Source organism: Trifolium pratense, linkage group LG7, assembly GCF_020283565.1.
Source record: "Trifolium pratense cultivar HEN17-A07 linkage group LG7, ARS_RC_1.1, whole genome shotgun sequence".
In the NCBI taxonomy this organism is placed as follows: Eukaryota; Viridiplantae; Streptophyta; class Magnoliopsida; order Fabales; family Fabaceae; genus Trifolium; species Trifolium pratense.
The window spans coordinates 6,339,399-6,359,226 of record NC_060065.1 but is presented as its reverse complement, the minus strand read 5'-3'; the positions used below and the strand labels follow the sequence as shown (position 1 = coordinate 6,359,226).

The window sequence follows — 19,828 nt, the reverse complement described above, 5'->3', positions numbered from 1 at the left end:
TTCCTAGTTGGCAAGGTAGTAGTAGGAGTTCTATTCTATCACTCCACAATTCCACAACACAAGACAACGCCAAGAAAACACATGACAATCGATCAAGAGTCATATAACGTGAAGGAACATGCTACTTCCTTTTATTTGTATGAAAAACACATGATACAGTTTAGTTTTGTTTGGCAATACTGTATTGGATAATTGATGAGTTACACAATTTATAGATGATAAACATATGTTTATTAGGACCGTATTGGACGGATTTATACCGTCGACTTTATGAAGAAAGACTTTTATTTTTAGGTGACGAAGTAAACAGTGAAATTTCAAATCAATTGAATGTCATTTCTTAGTTTAGTGGTTGTTTGTGTGAGTTTCTACCTACTTGTATTGAATCTTTATTCGTTAATGAAATGAATTGAATTTGTTTTTGTAAAAAAAATATAGTTAATTGCATTTATAATATTTAGTAAAATTAATAGTTGAATTAAATTATAAATATAAAATTGCATAAAAATAAAATTTATTAATATATTTTTTAAAGTAAAATGATAGAGATAATTCGACAAAAAAATGACAAAGTAATATTGTGAGAAAAAATATTATCAAACTCGTAGTATTTTTTTGTTGTTATATGAGCTTTTAAGCTACTCCCTTCAAGTTAAGATTCTCTCCATTTTTTATTTTTTTCATTATTAATATTTTGAAAATATAAATGCAATAATATAACATTTAGTGAGTCCAACTATTTAATAAATATTTAAAAACTTTTTAAAACTATAGTAATAGAGAGGAAAAATTGCAAAAACAAATAGAGAAGATCCCAACTCATAAACTAAATTTTTTACATTGTCAAATTTATTTTTCCACTCATTTTTTTAGAAATGTTTCAAACATAAACTACTTTATTTTTAACTCACTTTTAACTAAATCAAACCAAATAAAATAAATTCATTAAAAATCAATTATTATGCCACAAGCAAAATAAAGATGCAAAAATACACGAAACCTTTTATGAGTAAAGTGAACCAAATGAAGGATTTTAAGGTAAAAATTAGCTAGCAACCTTATTATATGTGGTTATGAATGATCACACGAGTCTTGCAACCAAGTACATGTGAAAGTGTCTCTTTTGATTCTACTTTCTTTTCCTCAATCAGTTTTCAGTGCCACCTCTTTGATTCCACTCCATGGCGTTGATTAATCCATTTCTTCTCCCTACCAAAACTCATCTTGGTTTGCATGTTTCACCTCTAACATCCAAAAAAACACTCCTTTGGACTAGCCCATCTTCTAGTTTCAATTTCAATTTCAACAAAGGTTTGTCATCATCAAGAAGAAGGAAGCAAGCAGGGTGTGTCACCGCTGCGGCAGATATCAAAGCTGCATCAACTTTACTTGATGGAGAAGAAGATCAGAAAGTTCTAGTGGGACCTTCAAGTGAACAAGAACGAAGAGGTGAAAGAGAGCTTGTAGCTTATGGTTGGACAGAGGAATGGTACCCTTTGTACCTCACTAAGAATGTACCACATGATGCACCATTGGGTCTCAAAGTGTTTGATAAGAACCTTGTTTTGTTTAAAGATGGTAATGATCAGTTTCAATGCTATGAAGATAGATGCCCTCACAGGTTGGTTAGTTTTCTCTCAAATTTAATTACTCTCAAGAGTAAATCATAATTTTTTTAGCTTAGTGGCTAGAGTTACGCACTTCAAGTGTAGAGAAGTGGGGAACTTCGGATTCCAATCCAGACCCCTCCAATAATGTCCCTAGTCCCTACTAGCTACCAACTGAGTGAACGGGGATGTTCCGAGTATCACTACCTCTTCTACTTGGGACCTAAAGTATATTAAAATATAACTAGTTATAAATCTAGATGAAATTCATGAAGTTGTCCCTAAAACTATATAAAATCAACCAAAATAGCCACTTGTATTATATTTTTGCAGTAATATATACTAGGTACTAAATAGATGATGGATTTTATATAGTTTAAGGACTAATTCACAGATTTTATATGGTTTAAGGATTATTTATATTTTCATATGGTTTAGGGACTTAATAGGATAGAAAGTAAATACTAGAGAAACTAAATTGATGATTTATTCTTATAATTGAGTTTGCTTTCAATCACATGATTTGATAAGGAAGAGTTCATAGTTGATTTAACCGAGAATAATGTTAGCAATGCACTCTTCAACACACAATTTTCAACATACTATCTTTTATTGGTTAAACTGCATAAGTATCACAAAATTTATAAGAGGCCGGCATGATTTGGTGAGATGCATATGAATTTTAACCAAAGTCACATGCTATCTGATTAAATGCAAATAACAGGATAACTAATTTACTGATAGAGCTTTTCTTAATTAATACAGATTTTTGTGTAAAAAAAAAATTAATACAGATTTTGTAGCTTAATTGTGTATACTTAGTGCTCCTAATATTCGGTTTTATTTTTTCCTGACAAGATGTGAAACCAAACTCAAGAAACAGAAACTAATCCAATGTGTTTGTCTGATAATGAGATCTATATTGCTCGTATTTACAATACTACTAATGTGAAGAGGCTAGGATATTTTTAAACTTTCAAAATGCTGGACTGGACCTTATCTTTTGTATGATGCAGGTTAGCAAAACTATCTGAAGGCCAGTTGATTGATGGAAGGCTTGAATGCCTATATCATGGATGGCAATTCGAAGGCGCAGGAAAATGTGTAAAGATACCTCAGGTAGGTTTCTCACCTAGAGTTCTTCTCATATAAACCAGATGTCCTTATGTAGTTATGTTGCTTCCAAGCTAAATGCTGTATTCCACGTACTGCTAATACGTAATACTTGTTTTCCCCATTTTGAACAGCTTCCTGCTGATGCCAAAATTCCCAAGTCAGCCTGTGTCAAAACATATGAAGTGAGGGACTCTCAGGGTGTAATTTGGGTATGGATGTCTCAAATGACAGCTCCAAATGAGAGTAAATTACCTTGGTTTGAGAACTTTGCAAGGCCAGGGTTTCAAGATGTTTCAACAACTCATGAACTCCCATATGATCATTCCATTCTACTAGAAAACTTGATGGATCCTGCTCATATTCCAATCTCGCACGACAGAACAGATTGGACTGCAAAAAGAGAAGATGCGCAGGCACTATGTTTCGAGGTGACTGAACGAACTGATAGAGGTTTTGCAGGTTGGTGGGGACGAGAGAAAGATGGTACTAAGCCTAACTTCTTACGGTTTGAGGCTCCTTGTGTTCTACAAAATAACAGGGAAATTGTTGATAAAAATGGTGAAATAAACTACTTCAGTGGTTTGTTCCTTTGTAGACCAACTGGGCAAGGGAAATCCATGCTGATAGTGAGGTTTGGAGGAACAAAAAGATCTCCATTAGTAAAACTGTTTCCTCAATGGTACTTCCATCAGAATGCAAGCAAGGTTTTTGAACAAGACATGGGATTTCTATCGTCCCAAAATGAAATTCTTTTGAAAGAAAAGGTTCCAACAAAGGAACTATACCTGAACTTAAAATCATCAGACACGTGGGTTGCTGAATACCGGAAGTGGATGGATAAAGTGGGACACGGGATGCCATATCATTTCGGTCACAGCACTATTTCATTGCCCAAAGAGCCTGCTGTGGTTGAACATGCACCTGCTGGACTTGTCGCAGGACTATCAGCTTCCTCGCCGGCAAAGGGGGGCATTGGAACAATGCATGCCCCAAATTTAGCTAATAGATATTTTAGACACGTAATACATTGCAAAGGATGTAGTGCCGCCGTCAAAGCTTTTCAAACTTGGAAAAATGTCCTTTCAGCTGTGGCTGTTACATTAGCTGCATTGGCAATTCTGGTATCTGGGAGACAATGGAAAACCCTCCTGTTGGCATCTGCAGCCCTGTGCTCTGCTGGAGTATATGCTTGTTCAACAGCTATTGCATTGAATACAACAAACTTTATTAGGACACATAGGAGGTTGTGAGCAATAAGTTGTAAAAAAAAAAAAAAAATTTCAATAGAACACTTACAGTTTGTCTTATGGTTTGGATGACATTTGGTGTTTGTCTCCATCTATGTTATTCAAGCCAAACAAAGAATAGAAGAAGAACAACTTGATGTTTTCAGGTTCAGGTCATGGTCTGATAGAAAAGCCGACAATCTATTATTTTATTTCCTTTTTTGAAAAGAAAAAAATTGAGTAATTTAATGTACTTTGGCCACAAAGAGGTTAAGAAGATATCATATAATGATTGACGTTAGAAAGAACAAAATCAGTACACAGAATCACATTATATGTAAAATCAGTCTGATTTTTTCAATTTTCAACTAAATCTTAACCGAACGGTCCCTTCAAAAACCAAACATCGTTCATATATTGTGTTCTTATCTTATGGGAACCTTAACATTTACATTATATATATTTGAAACTGAAACCTACATCAGTGGTTTCAAGAATACCCTGTTTCATTTAGTAAAACAGTTACACTTGTACATATTATACAAAGAGAAAAATACAACATTATGAAAAAACAAAAGTGACTGCTGCATCTTGAATCTGTCCAACAGATGCAGCATGAGGTATAATACAACTTCAATCCTCCCAACCTAAAAAAACATGTCCACCATTTCAGTAGTATTTTTCAACTAGGATGTAGGAGGTTGTTCCAACCACTTTGCACGAAAGCCTGTTCCTTGACAATTAGAGCAGCATGTTGATCCCTGAAGAGTGAAAAACAACAAATTAACGAAAGAATATGTCTCTTGTAAATTGCTATATGCTGAGTGCACAAAACTGTATAGATGGACTGAATTCAGATTAATCATTCCACAGACATAAAGAAGGTACCTTTCCAGAGCAAATAATACAGCTAGTGTTTCTGGATGGAACTTCACAAAGCATGTTGTCGCCAAGAACAAAAAAACCAGTACCCCCGCACCATTTGCATTCAATATGACCTTTTGAGCTGCAAGATGAACACACAACTGGCCTTGGTTGCTGCAAACATAAAAAGATAGGAGAAATCAAGGCCCAGCAGACAATTAACAAAATGTATCGAATTTTACAGTCAAGAATTCAACTATAGATCATGCATAGTTAAGAGATAAATTTTAAATTTTGATATATGGCTTCATTCATTTGTCCCCAACATCAATTAACATGTTGCGAGTAACAAGGATAGAGGACATGTTTGGATTGACTTATTTGAGCGCATCTCTTGCATAAGTGTTGTGAGACTGTTTGAGAGAGCTATGAAACAACTTCTAACATGTCTATAAGTTGTTTTCAGCTTATTTTCACAAGCTCTAGGATAATTTATAAAACCAATTCATAGCCAGTGGCGGAGACAGAATACTAATATTAAGGGGATTACATCACCTTACATGTACACCTCTTAAGTCTTGTTCTACAATCCTTCTCATAACATACTATAATTTGCTTAGTATGCATATGTACATACAAACCGTGAGATAATGAAGAGAAGCACACATGATAATCTTTAAATGCATACAAGAATGGATGATACAGGGCCATAAAGTACTCCACTATAAAAATATTAAAGCAGCTTACAATTTTTTTAGGGGGGCACGGCTGTGGCACCTACCCTTCCCTCTGCCCTTCTTATAGCTTATATGAAAATAGTTTAACTTCATTTTTGTTTTTGTTGCAATAGATTATTCTGATGAGCACTTAATTAAGCTATTTATCCAAACACAGCAAGGTAGGGGTTCAATTGGTTCAATCGATTCAATTGCAATGACAATGCAGGGTTTATATTTGATTTGACTCCATTCAAGATGAAAACATGATCACATTAAATAAGGTATGCCCAATAATTTAAACAACTTATAACGATCACAAATGATGTTAAATGTAACTTAAAATTGTTTCTAGGTTGGATTGGATTAAAAAAATGACATTTTTACTAAATACAAACAATGGACAAGTGAAAACCCTAAAAAAGGAAACCTTGAAAGGGATAATTGATCAAATTTCTTAAAAGGAACATAATCATGCGCAATTACAATTTTCTGATGATACAGAACCCTAAAGTTTCATATTATAAACTGAAAATTGGAATTTGAGATTGAATTTGGAACCTGAGAAATTAACCAAGTTTGCTCCATGCGCTTAGTAAAATCAGCGGAGGAAGATGAATCAACCATAGAACCCCTAACGCGTAAGCGAGAAATTCTGTTGTTGTTTCCACCAACGATTACTGCAATTGGAGTGGGTGATATGAAGAAGGTTTTGCTGTGCGATGATTTAGGAATGAGAATGAGCGCAGAGCCACAACAAGAAGATGCACACGCAGACCCAGCCATCTAGATTCAATTTTTGATAATCAGCGATGCTGTGAACGATGGTTGTTCTAGTCAAAGTGAAACGCTTTCGCCGCAGAATGTTTACAAAGAGAGAACACAGTTTTTGTGTTGCCAACTGTTTCTCTTTCCGTGTTTGGAAAGTTATCGTTGCTGTGAAAAATGTTAACTTGAGTCAAAGAAATGTTACAATCTATTAGTACTTCAATTCAAGTTCAATGGAACTCGCATCATCTCGACTCGATAAGAAATGGTTCAGCTCGAAACTTGGTTTGAATTTGATACAAACTCTTATTTCAGTTCGAGTTTGGCTCCTTTAAATTCATGAACAGTTATGTTTAACTCGTTAGATTCATTTTGTTTTTAGCTCAAACTCGACTCCATTTAAATTCACAAACACTCGGTTCGGCTCGTTAGCTCAAACCACATGACCCGAAAATAAAACATAAATAAATTTTAGATCCATAAATAAATTGGAATTTATACCAATTTTTATTGAAGTGTTATAAAATCAAATATATAAATTTGAAAATATTTTTGAAGCGTTGTATATATAATCGAGTTAGTTCATGAATCAAACGAGTCGAGCTATATATAATTCAAATTTAACTTATTTAATTAACAAACTTAAGTTTCAACTAAAGTTCGTCTCATTTGGTTCATGAATCATGTTTAATGAATCAAATGTTGTATTGAATTTCGAACTTTGATCGAGTTGACTCAGTTTATTACCAACTATAACTCCAATGATTATTACGGAAGTTTATGGTAGATGTTAATGTAAAATTATTTTGTGCAATTAGAAATGGGGGACTAAACTGCAGTTTTACAAGAGAGAAAAAATTGCAATTTTGTATGTGTTTACTATGAGTTGATAAATTATTTCTTTATGTTTTCTCTCATTTTTCTTAATCTAAGAGTTGATAAATTATAAAGAATAAAAAGGAAAGAAAATCAATCCTTAAATTAAAAAAAATAATAAATAATAAATACTTTATAAAAATTGAAGATAATCCAAATCCGTTAAATTCATGTAGTACTTTAACTTTAAGTTAATTATTTGATTTTTTTTTCTAAAAAAAGTATGTGCATACATTTTTAAGTCGACTTAAAATCCAGTTTGTAATTGAACATCCAAAAACAATTTTTATTTTAATTATCCAAATAGATAAGAATCACTTTCACATAATTAGTTAGTTAGGTGATGTGAAAGTAGTAAAGAAGAAACGAAAGTTAATAAAAGGATATAAAAGCGGTTGAAAAAACTTTCAACAGCGTAACTTTGTGTGGTGTGAGAATCATTAGATCAAGAAGAAATGGAGATAACAGCACAGCAACTCAGCCAATACAACGGCACAGATCCATCCAAACCGATATACGTGGCGGTGAAAGGTCGCGTGTTCGATGTCACCACCGGTAAATCGTTCTACGGTCCCGGTGGAGCTTACGCCATGTTCGCCGGTAAAGACGCGAGCAGAGCACTTGCGAAGATGAGCAAGAACGAACAAGATATCACTTCATCGCTTGATGGACTCACTGAGAAAGAGATCGGTGTTCTCAATGATTGGGAAACTAAGTTCGTCGCTAAGTATCCTGTTGTTGGAACAATTGTTAGTTAATTAATTCAACTCTCTTGTTACTTTCATCATGAATCAATCAATCAATCATCATATTCTGTGTGTTTCTAATTAATTGTTGTATGAAACTATGAATCTGTTGTTGATGAATAAATACAACTTTTAATTTCTAGAAAGGGGTTTGTGTTAATTTAATTTAATTTATTGCATCTTGCCAATCTCACCAATCAATAAATAAGCATTGGTGTGATTGATTAGGGTTTAATTAGGTTATCTCCTTATAATTTGGAGTTTGGTCGAGATATAAATAAAGTCTGGTCAATTATTGTTCGTGTTAGTTTGAAATTGGTATCGTTGATGGATTTGGTTTTAATTGAAGTTCATTAATCACCTGATTGAACCATTTAGTTTATCTATGTATGGACTCTCTATGAAATCAAAGATTCATTTGTCAGGTTCATTGAATAACCGATGTATCTTGTTTATATGATGCACTTAGAACTTAGATACATCAGTTATTTAATGAATCTGAACAAAAAATCTTTCCTTATATATATGAGATAATTGAGATTGGAGGGAGGATGTATGTATGTATGTATTATAGTAATAACGAACATATGACATGTTTGTTTCCACGGTGAATATTAGCCAGATGTGCGTTTCATCGAGGCTACACTGTGTAGCTTCTTGGTTTCCACGGTAGAAAGCAAAGCATGTTGGATGCGCGGCTATGTGGTGGATCAACGCGGAACCAAAGACAGTAATAATTTCTGTTGGTCACTCTAGCTCTCAATAGATCTCATGTTTGTAGATCTAAAGGTACTGCAGTTGTTTAAGGGGATTCAAATATACTGGATTATTTCTTTGTTGTAGTAATTGAATTGTGCAGGGATGTGAAATTGAGGAAAGCTCTGAATGACTTTGATGAACTATGCGTTTTTGCATCCTTATTTTCTTATGGGGTCATGCTAACTGGTGCCCCCGGGGCACTGGTTAAGGAAACTAAAAACAGAAAGTTTTGAAAAGAAAAGAACACTTTTTAAACTTTCGAGGAGTTGACTGCACAAACTTCAATGTCAAATTACTATTTTTGCATCCTTAACCAGTGCCCTGCCCCGGGCACTGTTATTTTCCTTTCTTTTGTTAGGTTTCATATTTGATATCTGCAAGTCAATATTTTGCATCAAACTCGTTTCAACTAATGAAAAGGAGAATAATCAGCTTCCAGCTAAGAGTGACAGAGAATAAAACTTTAATGATCAAACTTTGATGCATGATGCAAGGGGAATTATTTTTTTGGCAGAAAATCTCTGCTCTATTTCAATTATTTTTAACAAAATATTATCTAAAATACAAGTCAAATAGTATATGATTAGATCTCACATCCAAAAATTATTTATAATTTGAAATACTAGTACATAATTATCAATACAAGCAATAATTCATTAGTTGAATTGATTAATTTTGTATTTTACTTAATAGACTAATGATGATTCAGTAGGTTGCTTATTATGTTAAGGCCAATTTCCATTGAGCATGATGGTTATAACTTATTGCTTAAAGAGTATAGGATGCTAATCATGATTGAAATGGAGGAAATGAACTGAATGATAAACAGAGAGAATCCCAAATCGTTTTGGGTCATAACTCTGGAAAAGAATTTGTTGAGAAGTAAACTGAGTTTGTCTTTATCTGTCACAAGAAAACTTCCATAAAACCTCCACAGACCCAAAAAAAAAAGACTTTTTTTACCATTTTCAACAATAACAAAAACACACACCATCTAAAAAAACAACACACCAAAGCAGACCTGGTTTTTTAGTCAAAAGAAGTAGCACCTGGTTTAATCGGTATATTTCCTTTTAGAGTAAAATAGTTATAGTAGTTATTTATTCTTGCAGAGGGAGTGACTTGACATCATATACTACTTCTAATTTTATATGAAGTTTATTTTATCAACATACATACACAGCACATTAAACATATAAAAAGGAGCGAATATCATGAGATCGTATCGTATCCAATCTCCTAGACCTAGAGTTGTCCCCACGATGGGCTTCGGGGCAGGGGCAAGGGCAAGGGCAAGGCAAGTAAGAGAAAAAGATAAGCAAAAGATCTGCTTTTGTCAAAGTTTTTTTTTTTTTTTAAATAGCTTGATGATTAGAAAATTCACCTTAAGAGTGAATAAGCGAAGTGTCTGGATATGAACATCGAATACCAACTCCTATAAATATTGTGTGATATTCATACCATCTGAGCTAATCTCACAAGAACTACAAAAAATTTATTTTATTATCTAGTATATTTTAGTTTTTTACAATCGAATGAGAATAAAAAATGAATATAATCATAAATAAATAAATAAATAATTAAGGAGATAAGAACAAAATGGAAGAGAGAGAGAGAGAGAGAGAGAATGACAATATGTTGTGTTGTTTACAGTCTCTCAACAGTCGTTACCCTGCCTCTTCTGCCTAAGTTACTTCATTCATTTCCTTCTTAGATCAATTTCGTAACAACAAATATCTTCTTCTTCTTCTTCTTCTCTCTCTCTCTCTCTCTCTCTCTCTGATCTTTACGATCAACACAATCAGGTACGCATGCTTATTACTCTTGTTTCTTTTTTCCTAATTTATTTCACCTCTTTTCGTTAATTATTCATTTTCAACCATCGTTACTTGCATTTCATTCATGTTTAATCTTAACTTTACTGCTATATCTTTATCAATATCATTCTAATCATAGATTTCTTAACTCCTTGATTTCTTCATAAATTCATCCCTATGCATAATATATTAATAACTGAAATCTTGATTTCATGCATAATAATAGTATAAATCTAATTACACTAAATTTGAAATTACTATAGTTGAATTCATTATACTTAACAATTTTGATACTATTTTAGTTTATACTGAAAACAATTAGTTTCTTCATAATATAAGTGCTTCTTACTCTGTTTTATTTAATACAGATAATAGCAATAGCAATGGGAATATATCTGAGCACTCCCAAAACTGAAAAACTTTCTGAAGATGGGGAAAATGACAGTCTTAGATATGGTTTATCATCTATGCAAGGCTGGCGTGCATCAATGGAAGATGCTGTTAGTATTAAATTAACCATTCTAACTATTTTGCTAATTTTATATAAATTCATTACCTTTTTTAAATCATTGTTTAAAAAGTTGGTTAGTCCGGTGAGTGAATTGCGATTTCACGAATGAATGTGAATGCCGTTGATTCTGCTTTTAAGTTTGTTTGTTTTGATTCGTTCAATTGATTTTGCCTTAGTTGGATCAACCTTGGATAGTCCATTAATATGCTGATGATTTTTTACTTTCTTTTCTCTTGTTAGCATGCTGCATATACGGATCTCGATGGATCTACTTCATTTTTTGGTGTTTACGATGGTCATGGAGGTAAGATTTGAAGATGTTATTCTAATTGAATTGATGGCAGAATGTCATTTTTATTACTGTTATAAATTGTAAATGTCTGCATCTGTGCTAAAAATGAATGCTAAGGACCCAAGATAATGATTTTTTAGGTTCATTTATGCTTATGCTCTTGTACCTTTGAAGTTTTATGATTTAATTAGTGAAATATTTTGTAACCAAAGCCGTGTTATCTATGCTTACTTAATTCCCAAATATTTCAGGTAAGGTGGTTGCAAAGTTTTGTGCTAAGTTTCTTCACCATCAGATGCTCAAAAGTGAAGCATACTCAGTTGGAGATATAGGAACCTCTCTTCAGCAAACATTTTTAAGGTTAGGCTAAAAAATAGGGTCCTGTCTGTGCTAAATGGCAGCTCTTCTGCATGTATTCTGCAACTAAGTGATAAATTGGTTTCATGCTTGCCAGAAGTTGCGTTTTTATACTGTTCAAAATATTCCATTTGGATCTTCAGCTAAAATCTTGGTTTTGTATTTCTTATTGTACCTCATTTTTCCTTAACATATGAAGAAACATAGTTGAGAAAGGTCTCACTTAATGTTACTTAGGTATGTTTCATGCACAGACTAATTGAGGGAGTATGAAGAAACTATTTGTATCTTTTTTTCAGTGACAAGTTGTAGCTCACTTGTCAGATACTGATCATGGCATTCCATGTTCTTAAATTATTTTGTTCCAGAACTTACATTACAGACTAGACATGAAGTGTAACATTGTATCCTCTGTCTCCTGTTGTAATTGATATAGAAGAAAAAGACCGACTGGTTCCTAGTGTGTAATTCTCTGTCTCCCCCTCTAAACTAAAATCTGAAAAGAAAAATAGTTATTAACTGGAAATTTCAATACTATGCAGAATGGATGAGATGATGCGTGGTCAAAGAGGATGGAGGGAGCTATCAATCTTGGGAGATAAGATGAACAAGTTTAGTGGGATGATAGAAGGGTTGATTTGGTCTCCACGTAGCAACAATGGTATTAGCCGAGCTGATGATTGGGCTTTTGAGGAGGTAGGTCTGATATTTGAAGGATAGTTTTATACTAAACAGTTTCAAGCTTCATTGGATATACTTGGTAATTTGGTGTCTGGCATATAGTTTCACAAGTAATGAAATACCATGTTCTTGGATAACAGCGTTTGTTATGTTTCTCCTGACATGCATGTTGTATGCGAATCTATTATGTCACAAATTCTCTGCATCTCCCTAATTTGATTTTATTTATTCGAATCAGGGACCCCATTCTGACTTTGCTGGACCAACTTCAGGAAGCACAGCCTGTGTTGCAGTTATTAGAAACAACCAACTTGTTGTTGCAAATGCCGGTGATTCACGCTGTGTAATATCTCGGAAGGGGCAGGTAATTTAGAATGGAAATTCTTGAATTTTTGTTATGCTTGCTGCTTGCGTGGATGTATACAAACAGTGGTACACAAATTCGTACAGATAAATATAAAATGCGGTTTTCATATGTCTGACTACTGCACATTGGAAAAAAAATCTGTGCCTCTTAATTTGATGGGTTATTTGGTTTGGTGAATTTGTTTTCAAGTTATTGAATATGGTTTGTTTCTTTCTCTGGCAAACTACATATTCTCAGTGTTTTTCTAAGTTACAGATCTTGCTATATTTACACACAAGGTTTACCTCTGCCTCTTTTCTACAGGCGTACAATTTGTCTAGAGACCACAAACCTGATCTTGAGATTGAAAAGGAAAGAATCTTAAAAGCTGGTGGTTTTATTCATGCAGGCCGAATTAATGGCAGTTTAAACCTTGCAAGAGCTATTGGTAACTTACTAACTTATGGGACTGTGGACTTTTTTATAGATTAATTTAAGCTTTCTTTTTTGTTCCCCCTCTTTTTCCAACTTTAACTTGAGTGAGCAACCTGGTCTGGACCTTTGTATCTTTAGCTCAGGATAATCCATAAATTTGATGAATAAATGAACAGCTTTCTACTTATTTTATCTTGTATGCTGTATTTTGGTTCTTCACGAGATATGAGGAGTTTGATTTTGAAACACGTTTAAAGATTTCAAATTCATATATCTGTCTGTTCTTCTTAAGCTCTAATTTCTTCAGAGACATTTTTTATGGGATTTGGTATAAAATTTCCATTCTTTAACATATTTCAATTTACTGCAGGTGACATGGAATTTAAACAGAATAAATTTCTTCCCGCTGAAAAACAAGTTGTAACTGCCAATCCTGATATAAACACTGTAAGTTTTTCACTGAAGCAATTCAATTAACTACCCCAGTGATACACACTTATACCACATTTTACATTTTCTTATGGTAGATCCCATAATAAAATGCATGGTTATGGCTTACCGCCATGTTTAATTATTCATCTGTCATATGACTGATATATTGTTTTTGTTTCGATATTATTGTTATAGGTTGAGCTTTGTGATGAAGATGAATTTATGGTGCTAGCTTGTGATGGCATATGGTATTCTTGTTTATATTTTCATATCTCCATTTGATTCTTTGTATTTGAGAGATATCAATAATTTACACGAGTAAAATATAATTATTTAACGGGATTTTCATTCTAGGCACACAATATTTTGTGCGTACATTAACAGGATTTTCACACAGAACTGCCATGTTCTCAATGTTCATTAAACAAATGCCATATGTTTGATTTTATTCCTAGCATATCCGAGTGCTATCTGCTAAGATATCGTTGACTCTTTGTTTGATTATTAAATAGTTTCAGTTGCACATTCCCCTTCATACATTATACTGCCTTTCTTTAAAATAATAATTAATTTCCTTTGATTATTTCAGGGACTGTTTGTCAAGTCAACAATTGGTAGATTTTGTTCATGAACAATTGCGTTCGGTAAGATCCAAGTTTTCTTTCCTAATAAGATGAATTCCTTATCTATGATATTTAATGCAGTCGATAATATTGAATGCAATACTTGGTAGTTGGTACTTTCAAGGACAAGCTTTCTGCTATTTTTTCTTTCATTTAGTTTGAGAGAATTAATAAATCATTCTGCTAGTGTTCCGTAACATATCACGTTTCTTTACCATGGCAGGATCAATGTTCTCCGTTGATGCACTAACCTTTAATAGCCATTGTCTTTTACTCAACCTCTAGCATTTCACTTAATGCACTAGAATTTCTGGTAAAATTAGCATGGTCAGTGACCTTATGGAAGATCTGGATAATGCATCCTAATAATCAGCTGATGTGTAATCATGTTGCAGGAAACAAAACTTTCTACAGTGTGCGAAAAAGTACTTGACCGGTGTTTGGCACCATCAACTGCTGGTGGTGAAGGATGTGATAACATGACCATGATCTTGGTCCAGTTCAAAAAACCTGCTCAGTCCAGTGCACCAGCAGAAGAACAATCCTCATCAAATGAAGAAGCTGAAGCACAAGGTGAACTGAAACTAGAAAAAAGTGAAGTTTAGTACTGTATTCTGTATTAACAGTTCAAATATGTATGTATATTAATTGACACACATTTCAAATATGTATTCTACATATATAATGTATAATATACACACAAAAGCTTATGCATAGTATTAGTGTACACTTGTGCTTATATTGCGTCTGAAATGAATACCCCCCCACCTTCTCTTCTCATTTCATCTGACATTATATACAATTCTGATCACTATTAAATGTCACATTTTTCTTGTCTATTTTTCACTCTTTAAGTCTGTTCTGCATCTTCCACGCGGCTTCAAATATAAAGCTGCACAATTGTCTGTTATGCCTATCAAGTTGCTAGTGAAGACTAAAGTGAGAAGAGGAAGAATCAAATAAATTGAAATAGTGTCTCAAGAAAAGTTATGAACTATTGATATAAGCCCCTTTACCTAATAAACATATCTTCTTTGATCAAACATATCTTCTTTTTTTTTTTAAATGACGTATTATACTCTTTCTAACACTACTTACTATTGGTGAACGAAAGTCACTCAATAATAAAAATTCTAGTTAAGCCAAAAAAAAACTACAAAAGTTTGTCAGTGTTACTCACATTGCTCAAAACTTCAAATCCTCTATTTGACAGTAAAAGTTCTTTTTATACAAATCTTGGCAGAAAAGTGCATGCTTATGTTTTATACATTTCATCGTTAGTTTGATATGGTTGGTCCTTAGAAATACTCGGTCAGTGATAGTGTTATGGACAGGGTTGGTCCTTAAAAATTATACAATTGTCACCATTTATCAGCAAGGAATTCTCGGTTGAAGTGCATAATTTGAACAAAATCACATGCTAGGTACATGTCATTGAAATTGTTTAGACAAACAAAGCATAGTATCCCTGAACAAACAACAATGATCAAAAGTAATAATATAATAAATTATCTAATCAAACATTTACAATTACCTTAATGTCACCCTTTAGATATCAGAAACTTACACAACAAATGGTTACATATACTTACACGAGATAACAGTAAAATCAACATTTATTAGGCAGTTGAGCATATGTTTGCCTGTTAGGGCTACACCCGACAACCATCATCTTCTTAAAGACAGAGAAAGCTTGGTCTCTGTTTCCCGACAAACTATGACCACGAATGAGAGCATTATACGTGAAAACACTTGGTTCTAGACCCATAAGTTGAAGTTCCTCGTAAATCTTTACAGCTAGGTCTACCTTTCCAGCAATTCCAAGATATAAAATCAATGCATTGTAAGTATAAAGATCAGGAGAAATTCCTCCATTCTTCATTTCGCTTAAAAGAGAAAGAGCTTCATCCAATCTCTGCGATTTTCCAAGCCCGTTGATTATAAAATTGTACGAAACTGTATCAGGATCAATGCCGGTCAACTTCAGTTCCTCAAAGTACTGAACAGCTTCATCAATTCTACCAGCATTGCACAAACATTCAACAAGAATGGAGTAAGATTTCAAATCTGGCCTTATACCTTCTTTAATCATCTTTTTGAACAAGTCACAAGCGATATCGATTTCGCCCGACTTCCCGAATCCATTCATAAGAATATTGTAAATAACGATGTTGGGCTTGCATTGATAATCTAACATCTCCTTGAAAATATCCATTGCTTGCTCAGATCTTCCAGCCTTTAAAAGACCATCTATAAGAGGGCCATACGTACAAGGAGTGGGAGAGAAATCGCCACTCATGAGTTCATAATATAAATCCAAAGCCTTATTCAAGTTATTAGATTTCACAAGTGCAGAGATGATGATATTATGGCTTATAGCATTAGGCTCGCATCCCCTACCACGCATCTCATTGTAAAGATCAAAAAGTTCCTTGATCCTCTTAGATTTAGCGTGTGCGTCAAGCAACAAGTTGTAAGTGAAACTATTCGGGTGACAACCTGCATTCTTCATCTCCTCAAAACATTCTAGAGCTTTTTCAGTGAAATTAGATCCAAGAAGTCCATCCATCAAGCAATTGTATGATTCTTGGGTTGGGTGAATTCCCAGCTTTTTGGTGAATTTGTCAAACACATTTTGAGCATCGAGGGCCTTGTTCCGCTTACACATGACTTTAATTAGTGGCAACATTACATGGTCATCTTGGCAAATAGAATTGCATACCAATATTTCAGCAAATGAAATGGCTTCTTCAATTTCCACTTCGGTTAAAATGCATTCCATTAGTTCTCCCCAGAATTTTGAATTTGTCTGTAAACCTTTCTGATGTACAAATTCGATTACAACCTTGATTGCATCATCAACCCTTCCATACCTTACAACACTCGGAAGGAGGGTGAACAAAGTTACATAATCAGGGGAAAGAAATTTCTTCATCTGATGAAAAAACCAGAATGCATAATGGGTTCTTCCTTCTCTTATCAAGCCATAGATGATAATGTTGTATGTTAGAACATCAGGACTACAGTTCATCATTGTCATTCTACAAAACATCTTCAATGCCAAATCAACTGCATCATTCTTGGAAAGACAGTCAAGGAGTGAGTTAAAAGTTATCGTGTTTGGAGGGCATCCAGACTCAGTCATACTCCTGAATAATTCAAGGGCATTTTTTATTTTTCCCTCTTTCCCAAGACCAGTAAGTAAAATGTTGTATGTCACAACCGTAGGAGCTAGCTTCAAATTCTTCAGTCTCCCAAACATCTTCCACGCCTCATCAACACGGCTGGCTTTATACAGCGTGTCGATCAAAGAATTGATTATCATTACATCTGGTTCGCACCCTTTGCTTATCATCTCAGACAAAAGTTTTGTGGCTTTGTCTGTTTTCCCTGCTTTGCTATAGCACTTCATCATCATATTATAGGTTGCTGAATCTGGTGAAAGACCGCAGTTGTGAAGTTCGTTGAATAAATCTTCTGCTTCACTGATACTACCCGTCTCTGCAAGAGAATATAAAGAAGCATTACACGCTGCTATGCTAGGCATAATGCCTCTCTTTTTCATTTTTTCAAAGGTTTCAAGTGCTTTCCCAGGATCACCTGACTTTCCATAATAATCAATGAAAAGAACATAAGAAAAAGCAGTTGGTTTAACACCCAAAGATTCCATATTTTCAAGAAGTTCTAATGCCTCCTCTAATCTTCTTGCCTTCAAAAGGCCACAGATCAATGTGTTGTAAGTGTGAAGATTTGGAAAAATTCCTTTCATTGTCATTGTGTCTAACATAGCAAATGCTCTATCAACATCCCCGGATTTGCATAAAGCCTCAATAAATATAGTGTAGGTAACAACATCAGGAGCATAACCATCGGCTACCATCTCATTCCAGAATCTTTTCACGGTTTCCAAGTCACCAACGTTACCAAACTTGTCCATCAATGTAATGTATGTTACAAGGTCAGGGCTATGATCACTAGCTCTCATCTTCATATATAATTCCTCGGCCTTGTCAAGTTTCCCTGCCGCACAAAGAGCATCAATAAGAACCGTATAAGTGACAACATCAGGCCCGCATCCTTCGTCATCCATTTGCTTAAAAATCTCCCATGCATCATCGGTTCTCCCCACCCTCCCAAGCGTCCGAATACATATTGTATAAGTGTATATATTCGGCCTCAAACCTATACTCTTCATTTCTTCCAACAAATTCATAATGGTTCCGGTGTCCCTTCTCCTCCCTAATGCAACCATTAGGGCCGAATATGTCTTCATGCTAGGTTTCATCCCTTCTGAGATCATTCTTTTGTAAACCTTCAAAGCATCTTTAACAAAACTAGGTAACATTAAATAAATCAAACCATTATATGAATAGGCATTCAAGATAAACCCAGCTTCCCTCATCTTTCGAAGCGCAAAATGCGCTCTTCCAATCCCACCTTTAATCGAAAGAGCTTTGAAAATAGCCATGTATGTATTCAAACTCCTGTAAATGACTTTCTTTTGCATCAAATTAAATACAAAAACCATATCCTCAATTCTCCCTTGATCTCTCAAAATCTCAAGCATGTAATCACATGCATCAGTGGTATGCACGAAATTCGGTACCTCAGAAACTAACTTAAAGTATGAAAAAGCAGAACTTGAATCCGAAATAGACTTCAAAACAGACATAACTTCTTCAGAAGACACACTAGTTTTCCTCTTCTTGTCATTTACCACAACCAAATCATTGTCATTGTTACATCTAGTCCTCCTAAATGCACGATGACCCAAATGTTTTTTCCCACGTTTCTCCCAATTTAACAATGACCCATTTGAAAAAGTTTTCATTTTGACAAAATCTGTTCCACTTCTGAATAACCCATGATTGTTCAAAACATAGAAATTAGTATCAGACAAAGGACAACAAAATGACATACCGTTACAGCATGTGGTTGTTGAGGAACAGAGAAGTAAGACTGTCATAGAAGCGCAAAGATTCTACGATAATATAGGATTGAAATTCAGAATAACCGCATTGAACAAAAATTTGAAGTGGTTAATGAACCCGTGTCGCTGTAATTGGGGTATGAAAAAGAGGGTGAAACTGAGAAAAAGATGGGGGTACTAATAGTTAATGGAAGACGCAGTCACAGACAGTAGAGCGGATCGGAGAGATTTTGAAGTTTTGGGTTTGGATATTTTTTATGCCGCTCTCAATGCTGGAAGTGCCACCACCATCACGTTATCAATAACTTCTTCCTTCACTCTTTTAGGCTATTTTTTTTTTTTTTAATTTATTTTTAACACTGATTTCTCGGTGAAGGAGGTTCGGTAATTCAGAGTATAATCACGGGATAACTAAAGTTTAACAAAATATTATTTTCATCAAAAAATTGAAATCGGATTTTTTCCGAACGATTCGTCTTAGATGAAACTCATTAACCACCTTAGTTCAATATCTTTATATTAGAAATCTATTTTAATATAGTTATAAATTCTATATTTTTCTCTTTTTTTAATTCATGATTTTTTTTGTAAAATTTTGATTAGCAAAATCATTAATATATAGTTTTATATTAATATATAGTTTTAAATCCCATTATAAAATATGAAGCAATATAGAATAAATTTAAAATCTTAAAAATTATTGAAACCGATAAAATATAGTTATTT

The 19,828-nt window shown here is 33.9% G+C and overlaps 5 protein-coding genes across 5 annotated transcripts; 3 read left to right on the top strand and 2 right to left on the bottom strand.

Annotated features, from left to right (window-relative positions):
• The first annotated feature begins 1,040 nt into the window (after positions 1–1,040).
• Positions 1,041–4,121, top strand: LOC123897173 (protein TIC 55, chloroplastic). Its single transcript, XM_045947696.1, has 3 exons — positions 1,041–1,621; positions 2,624–2,726; positions 2,855–4,121. The coding sequence occupies exons 1-3, from the start codon at positions 1,182–1,184 to the stop codon at positions 3,971–3,973; spliced, it is 1,662 nt and encodes a 553-aa protein (XP_045803652.1). The 5' UTR covers positions 1,041–1,181; the 3' UTR covers positions 3,974–4,121.
• A 219-nt stretch (positions 4,122–4,340) lies between these two features.
• LOC123897174 (protein BUNDLE SHEATH DEFECTIVE 2, chloroplastic) lies at positions 4,341–6,535 on the bottom strand. The gene is made up of 3 exons (XM_045947697.1): positions 6,091–6,535; positions 4,838–4,987; positions 4,341–4,710 (listed from the first exon to the last, which is right to left on the bottom strand). The coding sequence occupies exons 1-3, from the start codon at positions 6,313–6,315 to the stop codon at positions 4,636–4,638; spliced, it is 450 nt and encodes a 149-aa protein (XP_045803653.1). The 5' UTR covers positions 6,316–6,535; the 3' UTR covers positions 4,341–4,635.
• A 981-nt stretch (positions 6,536–7,516) lies between these two features.
• On the top strand, positions 7,517–8,065 carry LOC123895269 (probable steroid-binding protein 3). Its single transcript, XM_045945524.1, has one exon. It carries the CDS (start codon positions 7,629–7,631, stop codon positions 7,929–7,931), a length of 303 nt encoding a protein of 100 aa, XP_045801480.1. The 5' UTR covers positions 7,517–7,628; the 3' UTR covers positions 7,932–8,065.
• Positions 8,066–10,279: 2,214 nt separating this feature from the next.
• On the top strand, positions 10,280–14,952 carry LOC123895268 (probable protein phosphatase 2C 60). Its single transcript, XM_045945523.1, has 11 exons — positions 10,280–10,483; positions 10,864–10,995; positions 11,247–11,310; positions 11,550–11,658; positions 12,198–12,351; positions 12,575–12,700; positions 13,007–13,130; positions 13,488–13,564; positions 13,745–13,797; positions 14,139–14,193; positions 14,568–14,952. Exons 2-11 carry the CDS (start codon positions 10,879–10,881, stop codon positions 14,775–14,777), a joined length of 1,089 nt encoding a protein of 362 aa, XP_045801479.1. The 5' UTR covers positions 10,280–10,483; positions 10,864–10,878; the 3' UTR covers positions 14,778–14,952.
• A 703-nt stretch (positions 14,953–15,655) lies between these two features.
• LOC123895266 (pentatricopeptide repeat-containing protein At4g31850, chloroplastic) lies at positions 15,656–19,420 on the bottom strand. The gene has a single exon (XM_045945522.1). It carries the CDS (start codon positions 19,136–19,138, stop codon positions 15,782–15,784), a length of 3,357 nt encoding a protein of 1,118 aa, XP_045801478.1. The 5' UTR covers positions 19,139–19,420; the 3' UTR covers positions 15,656–15,781.
• Positions 19,421–19,828: the final 408 nt, after the last annotated feature.

What these genes read in the sequence shown, in the direction of transcription:
- LOC123895266 (XM_045945522.1), bottom strand. Translation starts at nt 19,138, where the DNA reads ATGACAGTCTTACTTCTCTGTTCCTCAACAACCACATGCTGTAACGGT.
- LOC123897174 (XM_045947697.1), bottom strand. Translation starts at nt 6,315, where the DNA reads ATGGCTGGGTCTGCGTGTGCATCTTCTTGTTGTGGCTCTGCGCTCATT. An exon ending in AAACTTGGTTAATTTCTCAG is followed by an intron (nt 4,988 to 6,090) that starts GTTCCAAATTCA and finishes TTATGTTTGCAG; the next exon opens with CAACCAAGGCCAGTTGTGTG. An exon ending in GTATTATTTGCTCTGGAAAG is followed by an intron (nt 4,711 to 4,837) that starts GTACCTTCTTTA and finishes TTCACTCTTCAG; the next exon opens with GGATCAACATGCTGCTCTAA.
- LOC123895268 (XM_045945523.1), top strand. Translation starts at nt 10,879, where the DNA reads ATGGGAATATATCTGAGCACTCCCAAAACTGAAAAACTTTCTGAAGAT. An exon ending in CCAATCCTGATATAAACACT is followed by an intron (nt 13,565 to 13,744) that starts GTAAGTTTTTCA and finishes TTATTGTTATAG; the next exon opens with GTTGAGCTTTGTGATGAAGA. An exon ending in TTCATGAACAATTGCGTTCG is followed by an intron (nt 14,194 to 14,567) that starts GTAAGATCCAAG and finishes ATCATGTTGCAG; the next exon opens with GAAACAAAACTTTCTACAGT.
- LOC123895269 (XM_045945524.1), top strand. Translation starts at nt 7,629, where the DNA reads ATGGAGATAACAGCACAGCAACTCAGCCAATACAACGGCACAGATCCA.
- LOC123897173 (XM_045947696.1), top strand. Translation starts at nt 1,182, where the DNA reads ATGGCGTTGATTAATCCATTTCTTCTCCCTACCAAAACTCATCTTGGT. An exon ending in GAAGATAGATGCCCTCACAG is followed by an intron (nt 1,622 to 2,623) that starts GTTGGTTAGTTT and finishes TGTATGATGCAG; the next exon opens with GTTAGCAAAACTATCTGAAG. An exon ending in AATGTGTAAAGATACCTCAG is followed by an intron (nt 2,727 to 2,854) that starts GTAGGTTTCTCA and finishes CATTTTGAACAG; the next exon opens with CTTCCTGCTGATGCCAAAAT.